At 37.9% G+C, this 21,487-nt stretch overlaps 1 protein-coding gene across 3 annotated transcripts; it reads right to left on the reverse strand.

Annotated features, from left to right (window-relative positions):
* Positions 1-958: 958 nt before the first annotated feature.
* Positions 959-19,503, reverse strand: slc25a38b (solute carrier family 25 member 38b). Of its 3 annotated transcripts, XM_073815338.1 has the most exons (10): positions 19,244-19,503; positions 18,768-18,862; positions 18,464-18,594; positions 15,436-15,512; positions 13,608-13,732; positions 12,907-12,991; positions 6,454-6,633; positions 4,199-4,367; positions 3,854-4,020; positions 959-2,613 (listed from the first exon to the last, which is right to left on the reverse strand). In XM_073815338.1, the coding sequence occupies exons 4-10, from the start codon at positions 15,484-15,486 to the stop codon at positions 2,491-2,493; spliced, it is 900 nt and encodes a 299-aa protein (XP_073671439.1). In that variant the 5' UTR covers positions 15,487-15,512; positions 18,464-18,594; positions 18,768-18,862; positions 19,244-19,503; the 3' UTR covers positions 959-2,490. The 3 variants fall into 3 exon arrangements, with proteins under 3 accessions (XP_073671439.1, XP_065149795.1, XP_065149796.1); XM_065293723.2 differs by lacking the exon at positions 15,436-15,512 and having other exon boundaries at positions 19,244-19,434; XM_065293724.2 differs by lacking the exons at positions 15,436-15,512; positions 19,244-19,503 and adding an exon at positions 19,068-19,193.
* Between the last annotated feature and the right edge of the window lie 1,984 nt (positions 19,504-21,487).

Raw genomic sequence — 21,487 nt, forward strand, 5'->3', positions numbered from 1 at the left:
CCGTGTTGTCCATAGTCGAAAAATCATCACAGCGCCTTCTTCGGATGGAGGACAGCATACACCGCATACAACACTTTATTTTGAACACAATACGGTCGTAACAGATTAAAATATATTATTATTTTTAAAACAAATAACCCACATAAAAATACTTAATACTTAAGTAATATATAAATAAATACATTTTTGAATTTAATTGTAAATTGTTACAAATAAATATTTACCATAGAAAATATTAAAGTAACCTAGTACTTACTACAGTTGATCAATTCACAACAGCACTGTTGTTTAGAAAAGGTGTAGTAGTAATTACTACAATTTTTCAAAGTTTACTATAGGAAATGCAAAATAAAAAAAAACTTTTGAAGAACTTTTCACTTGTTTTTTTCTTACTTCTATGCAAACTTGGTACATACATACATATATATGTATATATATGTATATATATGTATATATAATGTATATATATATATATATATATATATATATATATATATATATATATATATGTATATATAAATTCTCCAGGGAAAAGATAACATATTTAATAATTCTCTTAGGGGTGGTTTCCTGGACAGGAATTAGCTTAAAACAGGACTAAGCCTCAGTTTAATTAGGAATTATAACTAGTTTTAACAAACATGCTTTGTTAAAAACATTTCTTGTGTGCATTTTGAGGCAAAACAAAGAGCACTGATGTATTTTAAGATATGTTCAGTGCAAATTGTTTTCAGTTTGGACAGCTTTTACATTTATTTTAATCTAGGACTAGTCTAATCCTTGTCCAGGAAACCGCCCCTCTATCTTGTATTCATTCATCTTAAATTTATTAATCTTAAATTTGTACTTTTTTATTTTTATTTCTTTCCTGTTTATACTTGCTTATTGTAAACAGTGTGGGGTCATACCAAGCATTTTACTTTATCATTGTTTATAGAATAACCAAAGCCTCACTACATTTAATTAAAAAATGGGGCAGATTTATTTATTTGTTTAACATAGGCACAACATTTGCATGTGCAAGTATTTTCACACACAAAATATTAACAATAAGAAATGCTGAATATACAATACTGATTGTGTGAAGGCAACAGAATATCTTCACAATACAGCACAAAGCACAGACAGCAATGTTTGATCAACACATACACACACCAACCAGTTTCAGCTTCAATAGAGTTCACTTCACAGAAATTAAAGTGCTTTAACAAACTATGATGTATAGATCTATGTAGTGTGATCCAGTTTAATTAACTCATCTCAACACACATATAAACCTAGTTAGGTTACATACTTTAATATGAACCTCCACTTAACATAAACTCACGCTTAAAGCACGATTGTGTGAAAAAGTGTTTTTAGGCAAAATATCATCATAAAGACTAACAAACCCAAAGGCGTACAGGGTGTACCTCATTATAAAACGTCACATTTCTTTGCAAAACCAAATTCAAATTAGGTTTTCTGACTTTGAGTTTTTAAAAAACTGTCCAGATCAACCTGAATTTATGTGCACAAAGCTTATGAACCAATTTTATGACTGATTTTTTTGCATTTTGAGATTAATGTAATAATGCCAAAATAAGTTTTTTTATGATTTTGGAGATTAAATATTACTATTAGTTCTTCAGGTATCTTGAGATTCACCCTATGTTGGCTGCACAATACACCAATGGTGTCTTACAGCAAGATTTACACAAAACAACATCAATCAAAGTTGACAACACACTTGCAAACATCACGGATACTTTCCATTTCAAATGATCATTTTAATCTTTATCCTGATGAAACTCTTGATCAGGCAAAACCCTTGCTTTGTCTGAACCCTGGAAACTGTTGTTCATTTCAGGCGAGGTTATGTAAAAGAAAATAAAACCAGCGATTTAAATTCACAGTCTCTCCAAACATCCGCACCAAAGACCAGCAGCATAGCACAAATCATCGCATTGAGATGCAAAATTATCAGTCAATACCGGGGTCTATGGGTAAGTCATGTGGTGTTAATTCAGGTTCTCTGTCTGATTGTCTGAGCGCTGGAGGATTTGATCAACATGTCTTTATAAAGTCTCATTCTACACTAAAAGGATTTTCAACTGAAGTGAAAAGGCTCAAGTTAAGATGCCCACAGAGTCATTGTTGGCAAATGCTGGCTGGCAAAAGTGCCAGCGGGACTTTCATGTGAGCTGTCCGTCTCTCATTGGTATGTTTCAGCGAAGACATCACTCTGAAAATGTGGACGGAAACAGTCTGACAAACTCACACGATGATTCAGGAATGTCAATGTCAGAGGTGTCACAAGGTGTCACGACTCACTGCACTTAAAAAATACAAACACACACGGACACATGACTCTTCTTTCGCCGGTAGCTTAGCCAGCTCTGCTTGCTTTCGTTTTCACCAAATCTGTCTGCCGTTATCTGCAAAGGCTCTCTGTAACTGACACACACAAACACAGTATGAAAGTCCACAGATAACGTGCAGAAGGCGACTTTAGGACTTCAGGCCCATGCGGGCCATCAGCTGCTCGTACACCGTCCAGGCCATCGCAGCCATGAGGGTTCTCCTCATCGAACGAGGAACCGCTCCCCGAAAAAACCCACTCAGGCCATGTTCCTGTAACAAAAAGAGAGAACGAATGTAAAAAAATGAATATATTTGTGTCACCCTGCTTGTGAAGACCAAGGAAAAGTGATTTTATTTGTTTTTTACATAAAATCATCCTACATAATGTAATTTAAATTATAACCTTGATATCATATATGGACTTTAAAGGTCACCTAATACAGGTTTCCCACACCTGTGTTAACTTCAAATCGAAGGACCATTCAATGACTTTCTAGGTCAATACCCTCATATTCAAAGACTAAATGTGGGGACACATTTCAAGTGAGAGCAACTTTTAAGATACATTGTTACAGTTCCCTTTCGAGGGAACTTGCGGTGCGTCAATGCGGTGACACTTTGTGGACGTAGGGGTAAGTGCGTCTAAATGTGTATATTAAATTCAACCAATGGTAAGGCTTAAGGACAAAGGCAGGGTGACTCGGAAGACAGGAAGCATATAGGAATCTAAAAATATCGCCAAAGACGGAGTTACAGGGACACAGGAAGTATGGCAATGGAGGTGCAGCGCCTCGTTCCCTTCTCAGGGAACAACAGTAAGATACGTAACCCGAGACGTTTTCATGTGTCAAACATAACTATGCAAAAAAGCATTTTGGTGTGAATCAACATTCACATACAGAAGATATAAGCATTTATAGTGAACCGTTTAGCATGTGTGCTTAAAAAGTCTAGAATTTTTATGAGAAATTCACTTTGATATGTTGTTTGAACATAATTATGTGTCCTAAAGCCATAGGTCATCATTTTAAATCTTCTTTACATAATCATAGTAAGGTGATTGTCTAATTAAAAATGGTGTTTATTTTCGGTATACATAACAGTAAACGGGGAGGGGCGCATTAGCTCATTTGCATTTAAAGAGACACACACAAACACGGCACTTTTCCTGCACACCCCAAAATGAGCCTTTTCAACATGGTATAATAAATGATCTACAGGGTATTTGGACCTGAAGCTTTACAGGCACATTCTGTGGACACCTTAAAATAATATTAAATATAGAAAAATTGCCATATTAGGTGACCTTTAATGCTCTTGACTGAGACTTTAGCTTGGATTTCACGGTTAGGGTCACAAACAATATTCACAATGCATTTAATTTTTGCAATATAAAAAAAGGGTGAACTCATTACTGATTTTACATTTAAACAAATGTTCATAAAGCTGACTAAAGTCAAGAAAATAATTTTAATGTTAAGTAAAGAATAACCTATTGTCTGATACTTACAGAATAAACAAAGCGCACAGCATCGCTGGTCCTGGGATACAGTTGTGGATTCACTTGCACATGAGTTTTTATCACGTCTGCTGGCTGAGTGGCCAAAGAGGCCAAAATACCAGCAACTACTCCACAGCTGAAGTTAACCACAGGTACAAAAGACGATGAGCTGATCTCTGAAAGAGATAGAAAGAGAGAGAGAGAGAGAAATAGAGAGAGAGACATTATTAGACAATGGCAAATCCTTCTTAATAGCAAAAACAAAATGACATATCATATAAAATGTTCTGTAACATTAGCTACCCATTTTCATTTGCAAGCTACAAGCATGTGATCAAATAAAATGTAACTCACCCTGTGGTAGGGACTTTTTCGCCTGACTGTAAAACATCACATATATACCAGAGAATGGAGCATCTCTGAGCAAAGTCGCCGTGAGCCCAGAATACAAAGCCTTTGGACCCTCGTTCTGACACACACTTTTAAGAGCTCCAGCTACGCTTTTGTAGTGGTATCGGCCACTCTGAAAAACACAAAAAGTAAATAAATGCATCACCAGAGGTGGAAAGAGAAATAAAATATTGTACTCAAGTTAAAGTTAAGTTACTTTAATAATATTTTACTTAAGTCAAAGTAAAGTTACTGGTCTAAAAATCTACTCAAGTAAAAGTAAAAAGTAAGTCATTTTAAATTTACTCAGAGTAAAAGTTACTTTTTTTTACAGCGGGGAGAGGTGGAGGATTCTAGTATAGTTCAAAAACGACAAGGGAATATAAATCTCAAACTAGTTGTTTTTAATTGTAGGAACATCTTTACAATTAAAGTGCAATAAGAAAAAGTTAATAAAATAAAAAGCTTTTTTAAACTAAGAAACATTTATGGAATTGTTTAATGATTTTTACATGTGAGTTATGCACTTTTAAAGGTGGTCAGCAGCTAGTAAATACAATCACTACAGTAAGGTTGTAATTGATGTATTGCTGGTAACATACATTATTTTATTAAACTATATATAGTTTAAATGAGCATATAATGAGATGAGGGCCATGGCTATATACTTTTGACACGTTTATTGTCTTCTAGCTTCCCTGACCTGGGTACCTGATGTCTAAGACCTTTATTCTTCTCTCTCTCTCTCTCTCTCTCTCTCTCTCTCTGCAATGTCTAAAGACCTGCGCATTCTCAAGGACGTTCTGAAGTTGTGTTTGACTTGATGCGAAGCTGCTAGATAATGCGCATGGTATTAAAAAAGCGTCATGCAAATGAGCGTTAAAAACCCTGCGGGAATTCCGTATTCGAGCATGAATCCTACCTTTCATAGGAATGAAGCAATCGCTTCACGTCAGTGGAAAGTCATGAGAATTGAATTGAGGTGGGTCTGCATTAGCGCGTGCCTGTCTCATCCGTCTCCATGGTTCTTTTTGCGCGTTCCCCCCCCCAGTAATGGATATGATTTAAAATCTAGCGAACTACAATACTTTAAACAAAACATACTTAAAGGATTAGTCAATTTTCTTAAAAGAAAAATCCAGATAATTTACTCACCACCATGTCATCCAAAATGTTGATGTCTTTCTTTGTTCAGTCGAGAAGAAATTATGTTTTTGGAGGAAAACATTGCAGGATTTTTCTAATTTTAATGGACTTTAATAGAGCCCAACATTTAATACTTAACTCAACACTTAACGGTTTTTTTCAACGGAGTTTCAAAGGACTATAAACGATCCCAAACGAGGCATAAGGGTCTTATCTAGTGAAACGATTGTCATTTTTGACAATAAAAATAACAAATATACACTTTTAAAGCATAACTTCTTGTCCAGATCCGGTCGTGATGCCCAGCTGACCCCACGCAATACGTCATGATGTCACAGAGGACGAACGCGAAACTCCGCCCCAGTGTTTACAAGCGTCTTGAAAGAGGACCGTTCCTACGTTGTTGTATGTCAACTGATACTAATTAATGTCTTTGTGTCAGTTTATTGTTTAAAATGGTCCGCAAATGTGCGTTTTATATATGTAACACGTGACCTCCCTACGTCACTACGCATTTACGTTAGGTCGCGCTGGACTTGACCTAGATGAAAAGTTGTGGTTTAAAAGTACATATTTTTTATTTTTCTTGTCAAAAATGACAATCGTATTGCTAGATAAGACCCTTATGCCTCGTTTGGGATCGTTTATAGACCTTTGAAACTCCGCTGAAAAAAACTGTTAAGTGTTGAGTTAAGTATTAAATGTTGGGCTCTATTAAAGTCCATTAAAATGAGAAAAATCCTGCAATGTTTTCCTCAAAAAACATAATTTCTTCTGGACTGAACAAAGAAAGACATCAACATTTTGGATGACATGGTGGTGAGTAAATTATCTGGAGTTTTCTTTTAAGAAAATGGAATATTCCTTTAAGTAAAAGTAAAAGTACAGATTTTTAAAACTACTCAAAAAAGTAAAAGTACACAAAAAACTACTCAATTACATTAACGTGAATAAATGTAATTCGTTACTTTCCACCTCTGTGCATCACGAGTTTGTTTCCCAAGGCAAACACATATACTAATAAAATAAATAAAAACCCTAAATATACTATAAACAAAAGCTGTGACCCTCACCTCAAACCGAGTCTTGATGACTGTAAAGGGCAGCATGGCCACGCCTGCCACGCACCGGGCACCTGCACCTAGCAACACCGCCTCTCCTGCATTCGGAGACCCATCCTGGAAGAAATGCTGCTTCAGCGAGTAAAATGTGCTGAAGTAAATCCCGACGCCAGGAATACAACGCATAAATGACTGCAGAAAGACAAGAGAGACAAACAGTAAGACAGAAGTGAGAGCTATTTTATATTAAAGGAGCATTTCACCCATAGAAACATTAATCTTTATTAAAAGTGGATCATATTTGTAGTCGAAATGTAACATACATTTAGAATTTGGTGCCTTTTTGAACGAGCCAAGGGGTGTTTGTAGTCTCACTCCCTCAACAAAGATATTGGACTTTCTTCGTTCAATGATGCAAAATTATGATTTTTACATAATTGAAAGAAGGAAGTGCAACACTGAAATCTGTATTTCTCCTGTCTCAGTGGCAACTGAGGAAATGATGCATGACCATTCAAAAACATAACTGGGGTTCTAACTATACAAAGCTTAATGCAAATGGGTGAAGTGTCCCTTTAACCAATGAGAAGTTGTTACCAAGTTTAGTTTTAATATAAACAGTTTATAGACATGAATGTATCACAAGCAATAGGCTTTATGCCCAGCTGCACTACTTCCTGAACTTCAGCCGGCTCCTTGTTTCCTGTCTGCCATTATTGGACAAACTGATTCATCCAAGTGTGCCTGACCTCAGTAGTCACAACAACAATAATCAGACACACCTGGATTAATCAGTTTGTCCAATAATGGCAGAAAGGAAACAAGGAGCTGGTTGAAGTTCAGGAAGTAGTGCAGCTGGGCATAAAGCCTATTCAATATTGTTTCAGTAAATCGAAAATTAAATCAGAGAATCAATATTTTTTCCCATTCCTAATATTTTTAACACATATGGGAAAAATCACAGACAGAACACCAGCACTATATGCAAGTTAAAAATAATTGTCATATTACTTCTTCAGATACACAGCTTCTCTAACATCACTGTCCAATGAGAAAAGACTGAGCAAGTGATTTGTGTTGTGTGGGTAACATGAACAAAAAAACCCGCCTAAATTTGGTGCTTTTTCTGTTGTTTTCATAGCTGTGGTGCAACTGCCATCATGCTGTATATGAGTAATCATATCTCCTAATTTCATTTCCTAATGTAATAAGGCCCCAGATTTAACTTTGGGTGATTCTTGTGAAATTAGACTTATTAGATTAGATTAGATTCAACTTTATTGTCACTGCACATGTAGGTACAAGGCAACGAAATGCAGTTAGCATCTAACCAAAAGTGCAATAAGCAGTAAGTACAGAATAAAGGTCTATAATATGTACAATAACTATACAGGTAAGTATTATGGACATAATCTACAGATATTAAATACTATAAGCACGATATACAGATAGGTGTACTATGAACATACTATACAGATGGGCTATGTAAAAGTGTATGTACACTATAGGCAGAACTATGAACATAATTTACAGTATTGCAATGGACAGTAAAGTGCATAGAAAATATTACAATGTGCAAATGGATTATACAGTGTTCCTGGATGAACAGACAGTAGTGCAAGTAGTAACAAGTTACTGTTTTTTTTTTTTTTTTTCTTGTTGTGAATAAATAAATAAATCAGAGTGTTGAAGAGGGCGAGGAGTCTATGTGTGGTGTGGGGGGTGTTGAGGGGTGTCAGAGGGCAGAGTTCAGCAAGGAGACAGCTTTGGGAAAAAAGCTGTTCCTGAATCTTGTGGTCCTTGTTCGGAGGATCCTGAAACGCCTCCCGGAGGGGAGGATGTTAAACAGTCCGTGGTCAGGGTGAGAGGAGTCCTTGAGAATGCTGCGAGCTCGACGTAGACAGCGTTTCCTCTGGATGTCCTCAAGAGCAGGAAGTGGTGTCCCTGTGATGCGCTGGGCAGTTTTCGCCACCCTCTGCAGTGCTTTGCGGTCAGCCACTGAGCAGTTCCCATACCAGACTGTGATGCAACTGGTCAGGATGCTCTCGATCGCACACCGGTAGAAGTTCACCAGGATGGATGAAGACAGCTGGTTCTTCTTCAGTGTCCTGAGGAAGAAAAGGCGCTGGTGAACCTTCTTGACCAGGCTGGAGGTGTTTATGGCCCAGGACAGTTCCTCCGAGATGGTGCTTCCCAGGAACTTGAAGCTGGAGACACGTTCAACAGCCAGCCCGTTAATGTGGATGGGGTCATGCGTGCTTCCATTCTTCTTCCTGAAGTCCACAATGAGCTCCTTGGTCTTATTGGTGTTAAGGATCAGGTTATTGTCAGCGCACCATGTGGCCAGGTGCTGTACCTCTTCCCTGTAGGCAGTCTCATCATTGTCACTGATGAGGCCAATCACCGTGGTGTCATCTGCAAACTTAATGATGGAGTTGGATCCATGCACAGGCTTGCAGTCGTGGGTGTAAAGGGAGTAGAGGAATGGGCTCAGCACACAGCCCTGTGGTACGCCAGTATTAAGTGTGATGGTGGTGGAGTGGGTGTGACCTGACCGAACATGCTGAGGCCGGTTGGTCAGAAAGTCCATAACCCAGTTGCAGAGGGAGGTGTTGATATCCAGGTCTCCAAGTTTTGTGGTCAGCTTGGAGGGAATGACGGTGTTAAATGCTGAACTGAAGTCAACAAACAACATCCTAACATACGTGTTGTTATTGTCCAGGTGTGTGAGTGCAGAGTGCAGCACTGTGCATACTGCATCCTCTGTGCTCCTATTTCTGCGGTAAGCAAATTGGTGTGGGTCCAGTGTGGGTGGGAGGCAGTCTTTGAGATGTGCTAGGACCAGTCGCTCGAAGCACTTCATAATGATGGGGGTGAGTGCTACGGGGCGATAGTCATTCAGGCACGTTGGGGAGGAGTGTTTCGGTACTGGCACAATGGATGTGGACTTAAAACATGTTGGCACAGTTGCTTGGGTGAGGGACAGGTTGAAAATGTCTGTGAAGACCCCTGCAAGCTGCTCTGCACATGCCCTAAGCACACGTCCGGGAATGCCATCCGGGCCAGCAGCCTTGCGTGCGTTGATCCGGCTCAGTGCAGTGTGGACATCTGAGGGGGTGAGTTTAAGGGGTTGGTGGTCTGCTGAGGGTGAGATTTTGGTGGCCGTCTCCTTGCTGTCGCTGTTGAAGCGAGCATAAAAGTCATTTAGCTCGTTAAGGAAGGAGACGTCCGTGACTGTTGGTGTGGAGTTGCTTGACTTGTAGTCACCGATGATCTGGATGCCCTGCCACATACGTCGGGGGTCAGAGTTGGAAAAGTGTTCCTCTACCTTCAGCTTGTAGCAGTACTTGGCCTTTTTGATGCCCCTTTTCAGGTTAGCCCTGGATTTACTGTAGGCCTGAGCGTCATCTGACCTGAAGGCAGCGTTGCGATCTTTCAGCAGAAGTCGAACCTCCTTGTTCATCCATGGCTTCTGATTAGGGTATGTTGTTATCTGTTTTTCTGTTGTTACACTGTCAATGGTGGAGTTGATGTGATCCAGTACAGAGGAGGTGTAGATATCAATGTCAGTGTGAGAGCCACAGGCCGCCTGTGAAGCAAACATACTCCAGTCAGTGTGTTGAAACCTGCCTTGAAGTAAAGAGTCTGCTCCAGTTGGCCACACTTTGATGGTCCTCACTGATGGCTTCACACGGTTGATGAGGGGTGAATACTTAGGGGTGAGAAACAAAGAAAGGTGATCAGACTGTCCGAGGTGGGGGAGGGGGCTCGCGATGTAAGCTTCATTAATGTTTGTATAAACATGATCCAAAGTTTTGTCTCCTCTGGTGTGGCAGGAAACATGCTGGTGAAATTTGGGGAGTACTGTTTTTAATTTGCAGTGATTAAAATCACCCGGGACAATAAAAGCAGCCTCTGGGTGAGCAGTCTGTTGTTTACTAATGGCTGCATGAAGTTCGTTCAAAGCAAGCTTGGCATTAGCATCTGGTGCAATATAGACTGCGGTTATTATGGTGGAAGTGAACTCCCGTGGCAGATAAAAAGGTCTACATTTAACCATGAGAAACTCTAGGTTAGCTGAGCAGTGTCTCCCAACAATGACAGTGTTCGTACACCAAGCTTTGTTGACATAAATGCACAATCCACCACCTCTTGTCTTGCCGGAGTCATCTGCCGTTCTATCTGCCCGGAGCGTGTGGCGTCCTGCTAGCTCAATAGCATTGTTGGGTACGTCGCTGTGTAGCCATGTTTCCGTGAAAACCATGATATTGCAGTCCATAAGTCTCTTACTGTGGGTGATGCGGAGTCGTAACTCATCCATTTTGTTCACCAGTGACCGCACATTAGCGAGGAAAATGCTGGGTAAAGAGAGCCGGAGCGGTGCTAGCTTTAGCTTGGCTCTTAGACCTCCGCGCTTCCCCCGCCTTTGTTTACGATCTCGACGCCGCCTGCGAGCACTTCCGCCCGGCTGGGTAGAGTGCGAAGCCTCGGTTGTTCTAGCGATCTCAGGGATGAGTCGAAGATTGGTGATAAAACTGCTGGTAAAGTCCTCACCGATATCCAAAAGCTCCTGTCGGGTGTATGATGTTAAAGCAAAGCTGTTCAGTACGAACAGACCCGAGATGAGCAGGAATAATACTGCAAAATTGCAAAAACTGGAGAGACGCTGAGCCTCGCGATGTGTGTCATGAAATATTTTGATAAAAAAAGTAAATGCTATCAAAATAAAAAGCATACAGTTACAAACATCTCTTCATGTACTATTTTGCACATGATTTCAAATGACATCATATAAACAAATTTTGTTGTTTTTTCCACATTTAAGGGGAAATTTTTCATTACCGCAACGTGTCCATGACTGGATTTGGGTTCTTTGACATGAAAATATTTATAATTAAATAATCTAAAAAATAAAAAGCTTCAGTGCATGTTATACTATAAACATTAACAGTAAAGAAACATGAGGTATTTGGTGATCATTGGTAAATGTAGAGACAATAATAAGGAATATAAATGTGTCCAAGACCAATTTTCTCATCCTCCGCAACAATTTTTAATCATTGTTTAAGCCCTCAAGGAACTAACCCTTTAAAAAATAAAAATAAAAATAAAATTAAATAGTTGGAAGGGACATAATTGACTGTGACACTCAAGATGGCTACCAGGTAAGCAGTTCTTATTTTTTCTTTCCAGATAAAAGTTGAAACTTTGTTTGTCATAGTACCTAAACATTTTTAGAACATAAGTTTGTAAATGCATATATTTAATATAATATCATGTTGCAGTAATGATAATTTTTGATAATGATAATCTAAAATAATTATAGGAAATATTTTTTAAATCCTCTAAAAATAATGGTTACAGTAAGTTCAGATCTTAATCTTATATGTGCAAAAAAATGGCTTCAAGGGCTTTTTAAAAATTCTGATGCTGGACACCTTCTAAATCTGGATTTCGTGAAAATCACCCTTTTGCATTTACATATTAATTTCAACTGAAAGGCAGGCATGTGACTTTAAACTAGTACTATTCCTAGACCAATATATACAACAAACCAAGATACGAAACTAGGGTTGCAAAATTTAGGAAATTTTGGAAACTTTCTATGGAAATTACATGGGGATATTTGGGAATTTTTGCCAACGGATAAAGATGAGTCGGATGTGGAGGAATTGTAAGTATTACAGTATAAAAATTGAACAACATTTACAAATATTTTCTTTTAATTCCTTAAGTTTCTAACTGGAATATTTCCAAAATGTCCAAACTTTGCAACCCTATACAACACTGACATAAAGAATAGACACCTGGGCCCGGTTGCATAAAGCACCTTAAGTGTAATTTTCCCTTAAGTTCACCCTTATGTTTCCCTTAAAATTAAGGGTGTTGCAGAAAAACCCTTACGTTTTTTCTGTTGCGTCTCCATGGCAACAATAGTATTTTATAACAACAAACCGGGGTCGCTGTCATGAAACACTTTACGATTACCTTTACCTAAGAGAACCATTTAAGGGATTATATGCAAAACACTTTAATTATTCTCTTACAGTAGTTAAGGGGAATTTACCCCTTAAGTGTCATACTTAAGGGAAAAACTTGGTGCTTTATGCAACCGGGCCCAGTCCCTCTCAGACTTGTTTGTTTTCGCCTATGAAATATGGCGTCTGCTCTGACAAAGGTCTACACAGTTGCACTTCAGTGAAGAGCAGAACACATGAATCAGCTTTTTGTATGTGAGATCAAACAAAAAGAGGAGACCAAATAAAAAGGAAAAATAAGCTTTCATCATTTACTTCATCATTTTCCTATCCCTCACAAAAATTAAGAAACATCTACAAGAAACATCTTTTCCGTAATTTTTTCAGCATATGTTGATGATCATTGGCACTTTGGGATGCATCTCTTAGTTGCACATTGGATAAAACCATTTGCTAAATGCTTTAATGTGAATGTAATATAACTGACCGGTGAAACCCCCTTCCACAGGCCGAGCAGCTTCTCTGTGCGGATCACGTTGAAAAACACTGTAATCATCCCCACTTTAGGAGCACTGAGAGACAAAGAAAGGACGACAGAAATAGAAATGGTCACGTTACCATGAACAGAGAGAACAAACATGGAGGCCCTAAAAAAATGCAAAAAAAAAACAATCATATCTCACAAATAGTAGTATTGAGATTTTTGTATGTTTCTGACATGCTAGTGGTGTTGTATGATATTGCCAAAGAGTCTTACTGCTTAAAGAAGTAATAAAAACCTTAGCCATACGATTTGAGGTATCATTCATATCTGTTTTCCAATGGTGGATAATATCAAGTACCGTATTTTCAGGACTATAAGTTGCTCCGGAGTATAAGTCGCATCAGTCATTTTTATGATAGGTTGCTAAACATTAAGTCTCCATTTTTTATATATTATATACATTATAATTGTGATAGCTGAATTCACTTAAATTATAAGTCTTCATCTGAATCATGAGATTTCACTTTTAGCGTAAATGTCATGTTAAGATTACAAAAAAGAATAATGCATTTTATATAACAATAAAAGTTTATATTTACCATCACAGCATTAATAATTATAATACACTTCTGTCTAGATGTGGTCTGGTCAGTGAGGATCAGTAAAGGTTGTCATGGTAGTCATAACTGTAAGTGACGTCTTACCCCGGGTGCATGTTGTTCTGGAGGGTCTGCAGTCTGGTCTTCACCAGATCCAGAGGCTGGAAGAGCAAAGTGGAGCAGGTGCCACTGAGAGAGCCACACATAAAGGCCTTCAAGGCAGGATGAGCCTGACAAAACAACCCCAGAGGATTATGTTTAAGAAGACAAGGACTGAAGGGAAGGTCAGAGGTAGAAAATAATAAAAACAGATAGAAAGGAAATGAATGAATGCAGAGGAGAAGTTAAATGATTGTGAGATGAATGGAAATATCAGAAGATGTGGCAGAACACAATTCAGCACCTCAAAGTCCCCATGAAATCAAATCTGACTCTTATTATTTTTTAATGGAATATTATAAACAATTTACTGTGTGGGTCATTATTATTTTACAATTCATATGCCTTCATAAACTTTAATCAAAATCTGAATGCTCTGATGACGTCAGCTAGACGACTTGGGGGATCCTCTGTTAACTCCGCCCCCTCCAAAAGTCAGTTTGCTGTGAGTTATATCAAAGATATTTAATATTAACCACATGCGTCACTGGTATTGATATGAATGAGGTCATCGCAACGGTCAGAATAGCCACTCTAGTCCCGCCTAATAGTAAAAACTAGGGATGCACCGATAGGATTTTTTTGGGCCGATACCGATACCGATTTAAACAGACAACTTCTGGCCGATACCGATGCCGATATTAAACACTTGTATACAATACTATAAAGTGGGTCTATCAGCTTATTTATTTCTGCATCAGAAATAAATAAGGATCTAATTAACATTCAACTGACCAACATATTAAGGGAGGCACAAATTAAGCTAAAACAAATATAATAAGACAGCATGACAACCTTCAAAGGTGGTTTTTGATATTCAGCATTTACTTTATTAACAACATTAACAAATTTTTTACATATAATGGATTTCTTTATGCAGTTAATTAATAAACAATCGGTATCGGCCCTTCTCGTGCTACTGCCGATATGCCGATGGTTTCAAATTCATCAAAAATCGGCCGATTAATATCGGCGGCCGATACATCGGTGCATCACTAGTAAAAACAACCATGTAAAAACATTTAATTCATTAATAATCTAGAATGTGTTAATTTTTCTGTCATAGTTTCTTGAAAATTAAGTTTTATTTGAATTTTTCAATAAAAATATTATAATTTTCACCATGACGCGTACGCACCGCTCCTTCGATTGTGCCGCCCCCCAGTTAACAAAGTACTCGTTTTTCAGACCTATGGATTAATCGAAATAAAAAAAGCCATAAATGCACATCCCTAGTCACAATACGTAAGTAAAGGAAATCTCGACTTCCTGTTCATGGGGACTTTAAGAAGCCATATATGCAACACCTGACCTGCATCAGTAATAAAGTTTTAGCAACATTAAAAATACTAAGGTGACCAACACTGACACCCCAGATAAAAGGATATTCTTAAATTCTCAAGCAAAGAATATCCAACCTGGACACCAAAAACCTTACAATACGCTTTGTCATTTGCATCAAAAAGTGTGCAAATGAAACAAACAGCACAGTGTGTAAGTGTGCCCGACCACACGTACACACAGATTCACTTAAAACAAATTGATCGTGATTTACACCCAACACGTACGGAAACACGCAAACAAGACAACACAAGCATACTGACATGCACATCGAGACTTAAGCACTACCGACAGTCTCCTCTGAGCCTTGTGATTCATACAGAAGCATGAATACCGCCAGACGCACACAGCTGTCCAGATATACACAAACAACAATAACACACTATAGAAATGCCACGGATACACACATTGAGGCACTGACTATCTGCCCTACCTTTCCCAGGCTGTTGGCAGATTTAGGCTGAGGGTCCTTTTGCTCCTGCATCTCTTTTTTCACTCTTTCTGTTGCCTCTAACAGCACATGACAGAATAAGACCCATCTCTCTCTCCCTCTCCAACACAATCTCTCTCGCCCCCCTCCCACCCACTGCAGAGGATTCAATGGCTTAATCCACAACCTTCCGCGCTTGCCGTTGCTTTTCCGTGCTCATCGCAGCCTCGTACCTAAACATTTGTATTTCTCTCCCGGGTTAGTTTAGCAATGGCGATGGTGTGAGTCATGCAGTTGCTGAAGGCATACATGTATATCAGCTTATATGAATATGCACGTGAGCTTGTGTGGAGGAAATATTATGTGGGTCATGGAAGATTAAATTTCCAAAAAAGGTTTAGCAGGGATGCACAACAAAGAAATGTAACGCAGTACAGATCTTTATGCAATGTATCAGCTAATGTATGGCCATTTTGAGATAACATATCAGCTTGTAAGTGTCTCTGCTTGGCTATTTAACAGAAATTCACTTTAAATCTGGATATGAATATAAATGTGCTATAAAAATAAACTTGCCTTGCCTAATAGCTCTCCCAAATGATCATGCAAAATGTATTTTTGAATATTACTGAGACATTTTGTAAAATAAGTGTTATTTTATACGACTTATTTGCAGTTGGAAATGTATTAGATATTTGGGGTGAACTCAAGTAAAATGGGACACTTTGGACATGAATGACCCTATCCCAAATATTTAAAGAAGACATTTAACAAGACTTTTTTAAGATGTAAAATAAATCTTTGGTGTCCCCAGAGTATATGTGACGTTTTAGCTCAAAATACCATATTTATGAATATCAGTCATGTGACCTTTTACGTCATTCCAGTTGCCTGCTGTCATCTTGAGTACCAGTAGGCTACTAACAAGCAATGGCTAGCTTGCTACGATTTACGGATTTCTTATCTTTTACTGTCTATGATTTTTACGGATACGGGAAATGGCTACGAAAGACAACATTTCGCACCTCGACTGTTATGAAGAGAAATGCTACTTAAAAAAAAATATCTTGGTTAGGGTGTGATGCCTACTCGATCCCTGATGTGTTCTTCCAGCCGTTGTCCACTAGCCTGGCTCCGCCCTCTTACGTGCTTCCGCTTAATTTTCATTTCGCTTTAGTAGTACGTCTGGGATTGCTCTATAGAGTTTCATTTTCTCCTGCAAAAATCTGCAGGACCAATCAGCGAACAGATGGGGGTGGCTAAGAACGATGACGTTGAGGTCGTGCGTCAGTTTGAGTTGTAGTTCAGTAATGGCAGCGGAGAAAGACGTGAGAAAAGCTATTCGGTCCGTTGTTGCAAAACTGCCGAATATACAGAAGTTAAAGCCGGAGCAAGAACCAGGTTTGCTAAGTTTTGTTTGTCTGATTATTCTGACTTGTTGTTTCGGGCCGGTTTCGGTGCATGATATACGTCACGACCACACATTAGCGATTGGCTTTGGCAGATCCTGAGTGACTCTGGGCAGATCCAATAGTTTTAAACTTCAACAGAGGACCCTCCTTAATGGAAGTAACACTTTGCAATGGAGCGTGGCCAGACTCTCTGTACAAATGAAATTAATGTACGAGAGTCTGGTTGGACCAGGCTAGTTGTCCACTGCTACCGAACTACCACTATTTTAACACTAATAAGGCGCGACACAACATGAAACTTTGCTCGAAGTATCGCCTGGATCTCTACAAATTAGTGCGAACATTGAGAACATTGTTTGTGTACACAGGGTTTACTAAAAAGAAAGGTTTTGTATAACTGACTTTGGCTGTTATGGTGTCCGCTCGCCATCTTTGCCAGACATAAAGAATCGATTTCCGAATGCGAATGAATGAATCTCATATGAGGCTCCTTTTTCAACTAGAAGGTCAATATTGTTTTTCACTTGCGACAAAACAACAAATTATCCGTGCATTTATATGGAACTATCCTTTAGGTGCTATCAATCTTTACTCTCTTCCCTCCTTACGTCACATTCGGAGATCGATACATCTTGACTGGCAAGATGGCGGCTAGCGAACGCCAAAAAAACCAAAATCAGTTGTTCAAAACCTTTCTTTTTGGTAAACTCTGTGCACACAAACAATGTTCTCAATGCTCAAGTTCACGTGTAGAGATCCAGGTGATACTTCGAGCAAAGCATCATGTTGTGTCGAGCCTTCTTATTGTTGTAAAAATAGCGATTTTGATGCTCACAACATATTGAAGGCATAGATTCTTCTAGTTCTTTTGTGACCACTTCAGGTACTCAAAATGGTGAAAGACAAGTTTGAGATGTGAGTGACGTCAGCTGATATTCATGAATAGATAATTTATTATAGCATGTTTAAATTGCAACTTTATGGGTGTGTCCTTTTAAATGATAAAATGCAAACACTGATCGCCATAATGGTGGTTTGTTGAAATTGAAACTTAATTGTGCTGTCAATTATTTTCTCTCTCTTTCTCTGCACTAAATGGCAGTGCCGTGGTTGGATAATGCAGATTAAGGGGCGGTGTTATTATTATAAAATCCCCTTTTGACATCACAAGGGGAGCCAAATTTCAATGAACTATTTTTTCACATGCTAGCAGAGAATGGTTTACCAAAACTAAGTTACTGAGTTGATCTTTTCACATTTTCTAGACTGATGGAAGCATTGGGGACCCAATTATAGCACTTAAAACATGAAAAAGTCAGATTTTCATGATATGTCCCCTTTAAATGAACCCTATAAATATACAGTATACATTCGCCATTGAAACATCCCACTGTTATAGTTAGTAATGTCACCCATTGAAACACACGTTGGTGCTAAATGCAATCAACAACAGTCTAGACAGCAAAAGCATGACGTCAAGCATTACCACATCTCCCAAATAATTAACCAAGCAAGTTAATGATAAACCTGTTGAATCAATTTGAATGTAAACTACATTCAGAACAGTTCACTTGAGCAATTATGCAAGTTTAAAACAAACAGCGAGACCACAAACTTACCAGGACAATCTCCATTGTAGACGGAGAAGGTGATGATGATGAAGCTTGCAAAGAGGAAGAGGCCAACTCCCTCCTTTTAACCCCTTCTATGTCCGTTGTGATGTCTGACACGTCAAAGCTTTGATTTCAGACTACATTGGAAAAAAAAAATAATAAACCTTAACATCAATTTAAAAAATTCAACATAAAACTGCATTACCATGCATTAAATATTATTAAGGTTCTAATAAAAACACTATGCAAGGCTAGTATTCAAAATAACAGTATGTCAGGGAGGTTTAAGAAATGAACATGTTAAGTTAACCTGTCTGTTAAGGACCGAGGAGGAAGAGTGAGTTAGGGCTGATCTTCATCATGTCTGGTTCTCCTGTCTGTCACTGCACGCGCACACAACTGGGTCTACAGCACAGGAGGTGAATGAAGACATTTTTATGTACATACAAACATAAAAGACTGTTTCATGTATGAAATACTGTATATAACCCGGTAAATGCGTTATGAAGGGCAAACTATCATACAGCGTAACGCTAATAAACACACGAAAAAGAAACTAAATAGATTTGAATATACGTTATGCTAATGCTAAGTTCTCTCATATATTTACCACATACGGTGATATTAACCCAACAGTTTGTAATACACCCCGCACTGTTTGCGTAAAATACAAAAAGCAACACATTAATACTGAATACATGATGTAACAACTAGTCAGCTGAGTTCTGTCAGTTAGCCGGTTGTGCTAAGTCACCGTTGACGCTTGTGCAATGTATGAGGTTTTACCTTAGATATAATTGCGTTCCGAAATGTTTTTCCTGTATCTGAACCGCGTGTTTTCTTGGTGACAGCACTGCACAATTCTCGGTACAACGATGGAGTGTTGCTTTACACACGAGTTTACCAGTGTGTATGCGACGTCATGCGACGCTGCGCAGATTATTTGACGTATGTCATTAAAGTACCGCGAGAACGTATAGAAAGCTAAATGTTCGAATCGCTCTCGCGGTACTCTAATGTCATACACTGTCCAGACTGCGCATCACCGCATGAAGTCGAACACACCATGCGTCTGCGGACAGCGGAAGTTTGGAGTTACGCAGGGAAGTTCTGCGTCATTTACGTAATCGTATTCTCCACAGCAGCGGGTGCGAACCGGTTTCAGCCCGATTATTCCAGTGGTGCCACCAGCACTAAGCACGTGTACGGACTCCAGATGCCCCCCTCTGGAACATAAAATATATTATACATATAAAAATATATGTAATATTACATAATATTGTAATAATTATTACTATATAAAACACATCATATTTAAAATAATATATATACAAATATATAATATACATTTATATGAGATAATACAGTTTGCAAGATGTAGGCTAAACCAGGGGTTTTCAAACTTTTTTGTGCGTGTGGACCACTATTTGTAATCAAGAATTTTCGCGGACCAACTCATAATACTCATAATAAAATGTGTCTACACAAAGTCCTGAATTAATCTGCACCTATAAAAAGGCTTACTAGCACTAAAACTATAACTGGTTATCACATAGTACAACAGATTCTTAAAACATATTCTTAAAAAAAATATTATTTTATATTTTATTTTGCCTTTACACGGACCACTAGTGGTCCGCGGACCACAGTTTTGCCGGGCTAAACAACACTGGTCCAGAAGCACTTTCTGTTGTTTTGATGTTTTTTTAGTTCACATTTATTTTACATTTTGATTCAGTTCTAAATTGGTTGTATTTTGTTCTAATATTATTTAATATAAAGATGAATATTTTGTTCAGTGTTAAAAAACTAAAACAGGAAGTGCTTCTGGACCATGCAGTGTTGTTTACATCTTGCAAAATGGTCTATAGAACATGGAGAATTTGTGACATATGTTTTTTTTTTATAACTGTTAAGTTTTGCAACTTTTTATTACAGAAAGTTATAAAAAAATCCAAATGATGGGGCTCTGCGTTAGCTAAAGGTCCCAATGGAAGCCAGTTTCCACAAAGTTAAAATGTTTAGATTTTGTAATGACATCATATTTTTCCTTGATTCTGATTGGCCAGTCACAACATTTGCAGATTTGTTATTCCCGGTAATAACCGCTCAAAACTAATAACAAGGTATCCCGGATGCTGAAAATCATTTTGACAGGTACAGTTTATATTACACAAAATTTAAATACATTTTTCTTTTAATAACACAAGACATTATATTTACAAACAATGCTCCATTTTTTTTAAGGGAACACATTCACACCTTTTCAGACTGGTTATGATGTCTAATATCATTCTTTTGTTATGATTATAATAACTGACAATGATCTATTCAAGTTTTTAATCTCTCTGTTACGAAAATGGTGGCCTTAACCTTTTGGACTTCTCTACCATGAATCATACTTTCAAAACAAACTGGATTAAGCATCATTAAAAAAAACTTCTGTTTGATATTTCTTTTCTCGTTATGTTTTGTCAAAAGTTGGTGGTCTTAGCTTTCTTTTACTACGGTATATGCAATTATAACATACACTAGCGGCCAAAAGTTTTGGGACACTTGACTAAAATGATAACTGTGATCTTCAAAATCATTTAATCTGAAGGTGTATGGTTAAATGCTTGAAATTACTTTTGTAGACAAAAATATACCTGTGCCAAACGGATTAATTTCTGTTATTAGAAAACTAAAATTTTAGTTTAAAATATTATTTTGAAATAGATGACTTACACTGAATATTGAAGAAAAGGCAGCCAATAAGAGCCCAGATTAAATATGAACTCCTTCTACACTCTTTAAAATTCATCATAAATTGAAAATTTAAGAAGCTTCTTGAAAAAATGACATGCGTACGGTTGTGCAATTTCTAGTCAAAGTGATAATAAAATATAACAGAGTTTTGATTTATTTTGGATGCTTTTACCAACATGATTCTCACAGTTACATTTGTGTTATGCCTTAGTTTGGACGAGTTTATTATTATTCTGTAATATGGAAAAAATATAAATAAAGAACAAGTAAGTGTGCCAAAAC

This window comes from Paramisgurnus dabryanus, chromosome 7 (assembly GCF_030506205.2).
Source record: "Paramisgurnus dabryanus chromosome 7, PD_genome_1.1, whole genome shotgun sequence".
NCBI classification, from domain to species: domain Eukaryota; kingdom Metazoa; phylum Chordata; class Actinopteri; order Cypriniformes; family Cobitidae; genus Paramisgurnus; species Paramisgurnus dabryanus.

What these genes read in the sequence shown, in the direction of transcription:
- slc25a38b (XM_073815338.1), bottom strand. Translation starts at nt 15,486, where the DNA reads ATGCAGGAGCAAAAGGACCCTCAGCCTAAATCTGCCAACAGCCTGGGA. An exon ending in CTGCCAACAGCCTGGGAAAG is followed by an intron (nt 13,733 to 15,435) that starts GTAGGGCAGATA and finishes TTGTTTTGTCAG; the next exon opens with GCTCATCCTGCCTTGAAGGC. An exon ending in CTGTGCGCTTTGTTTATTCT is followed by an intron (nt 2,614 to 3,853) that starts GTAAGTATCAGA and finishes TTTTTGTTACAG; the next exon opens with GAACATGGCCTGAGTGGGTT.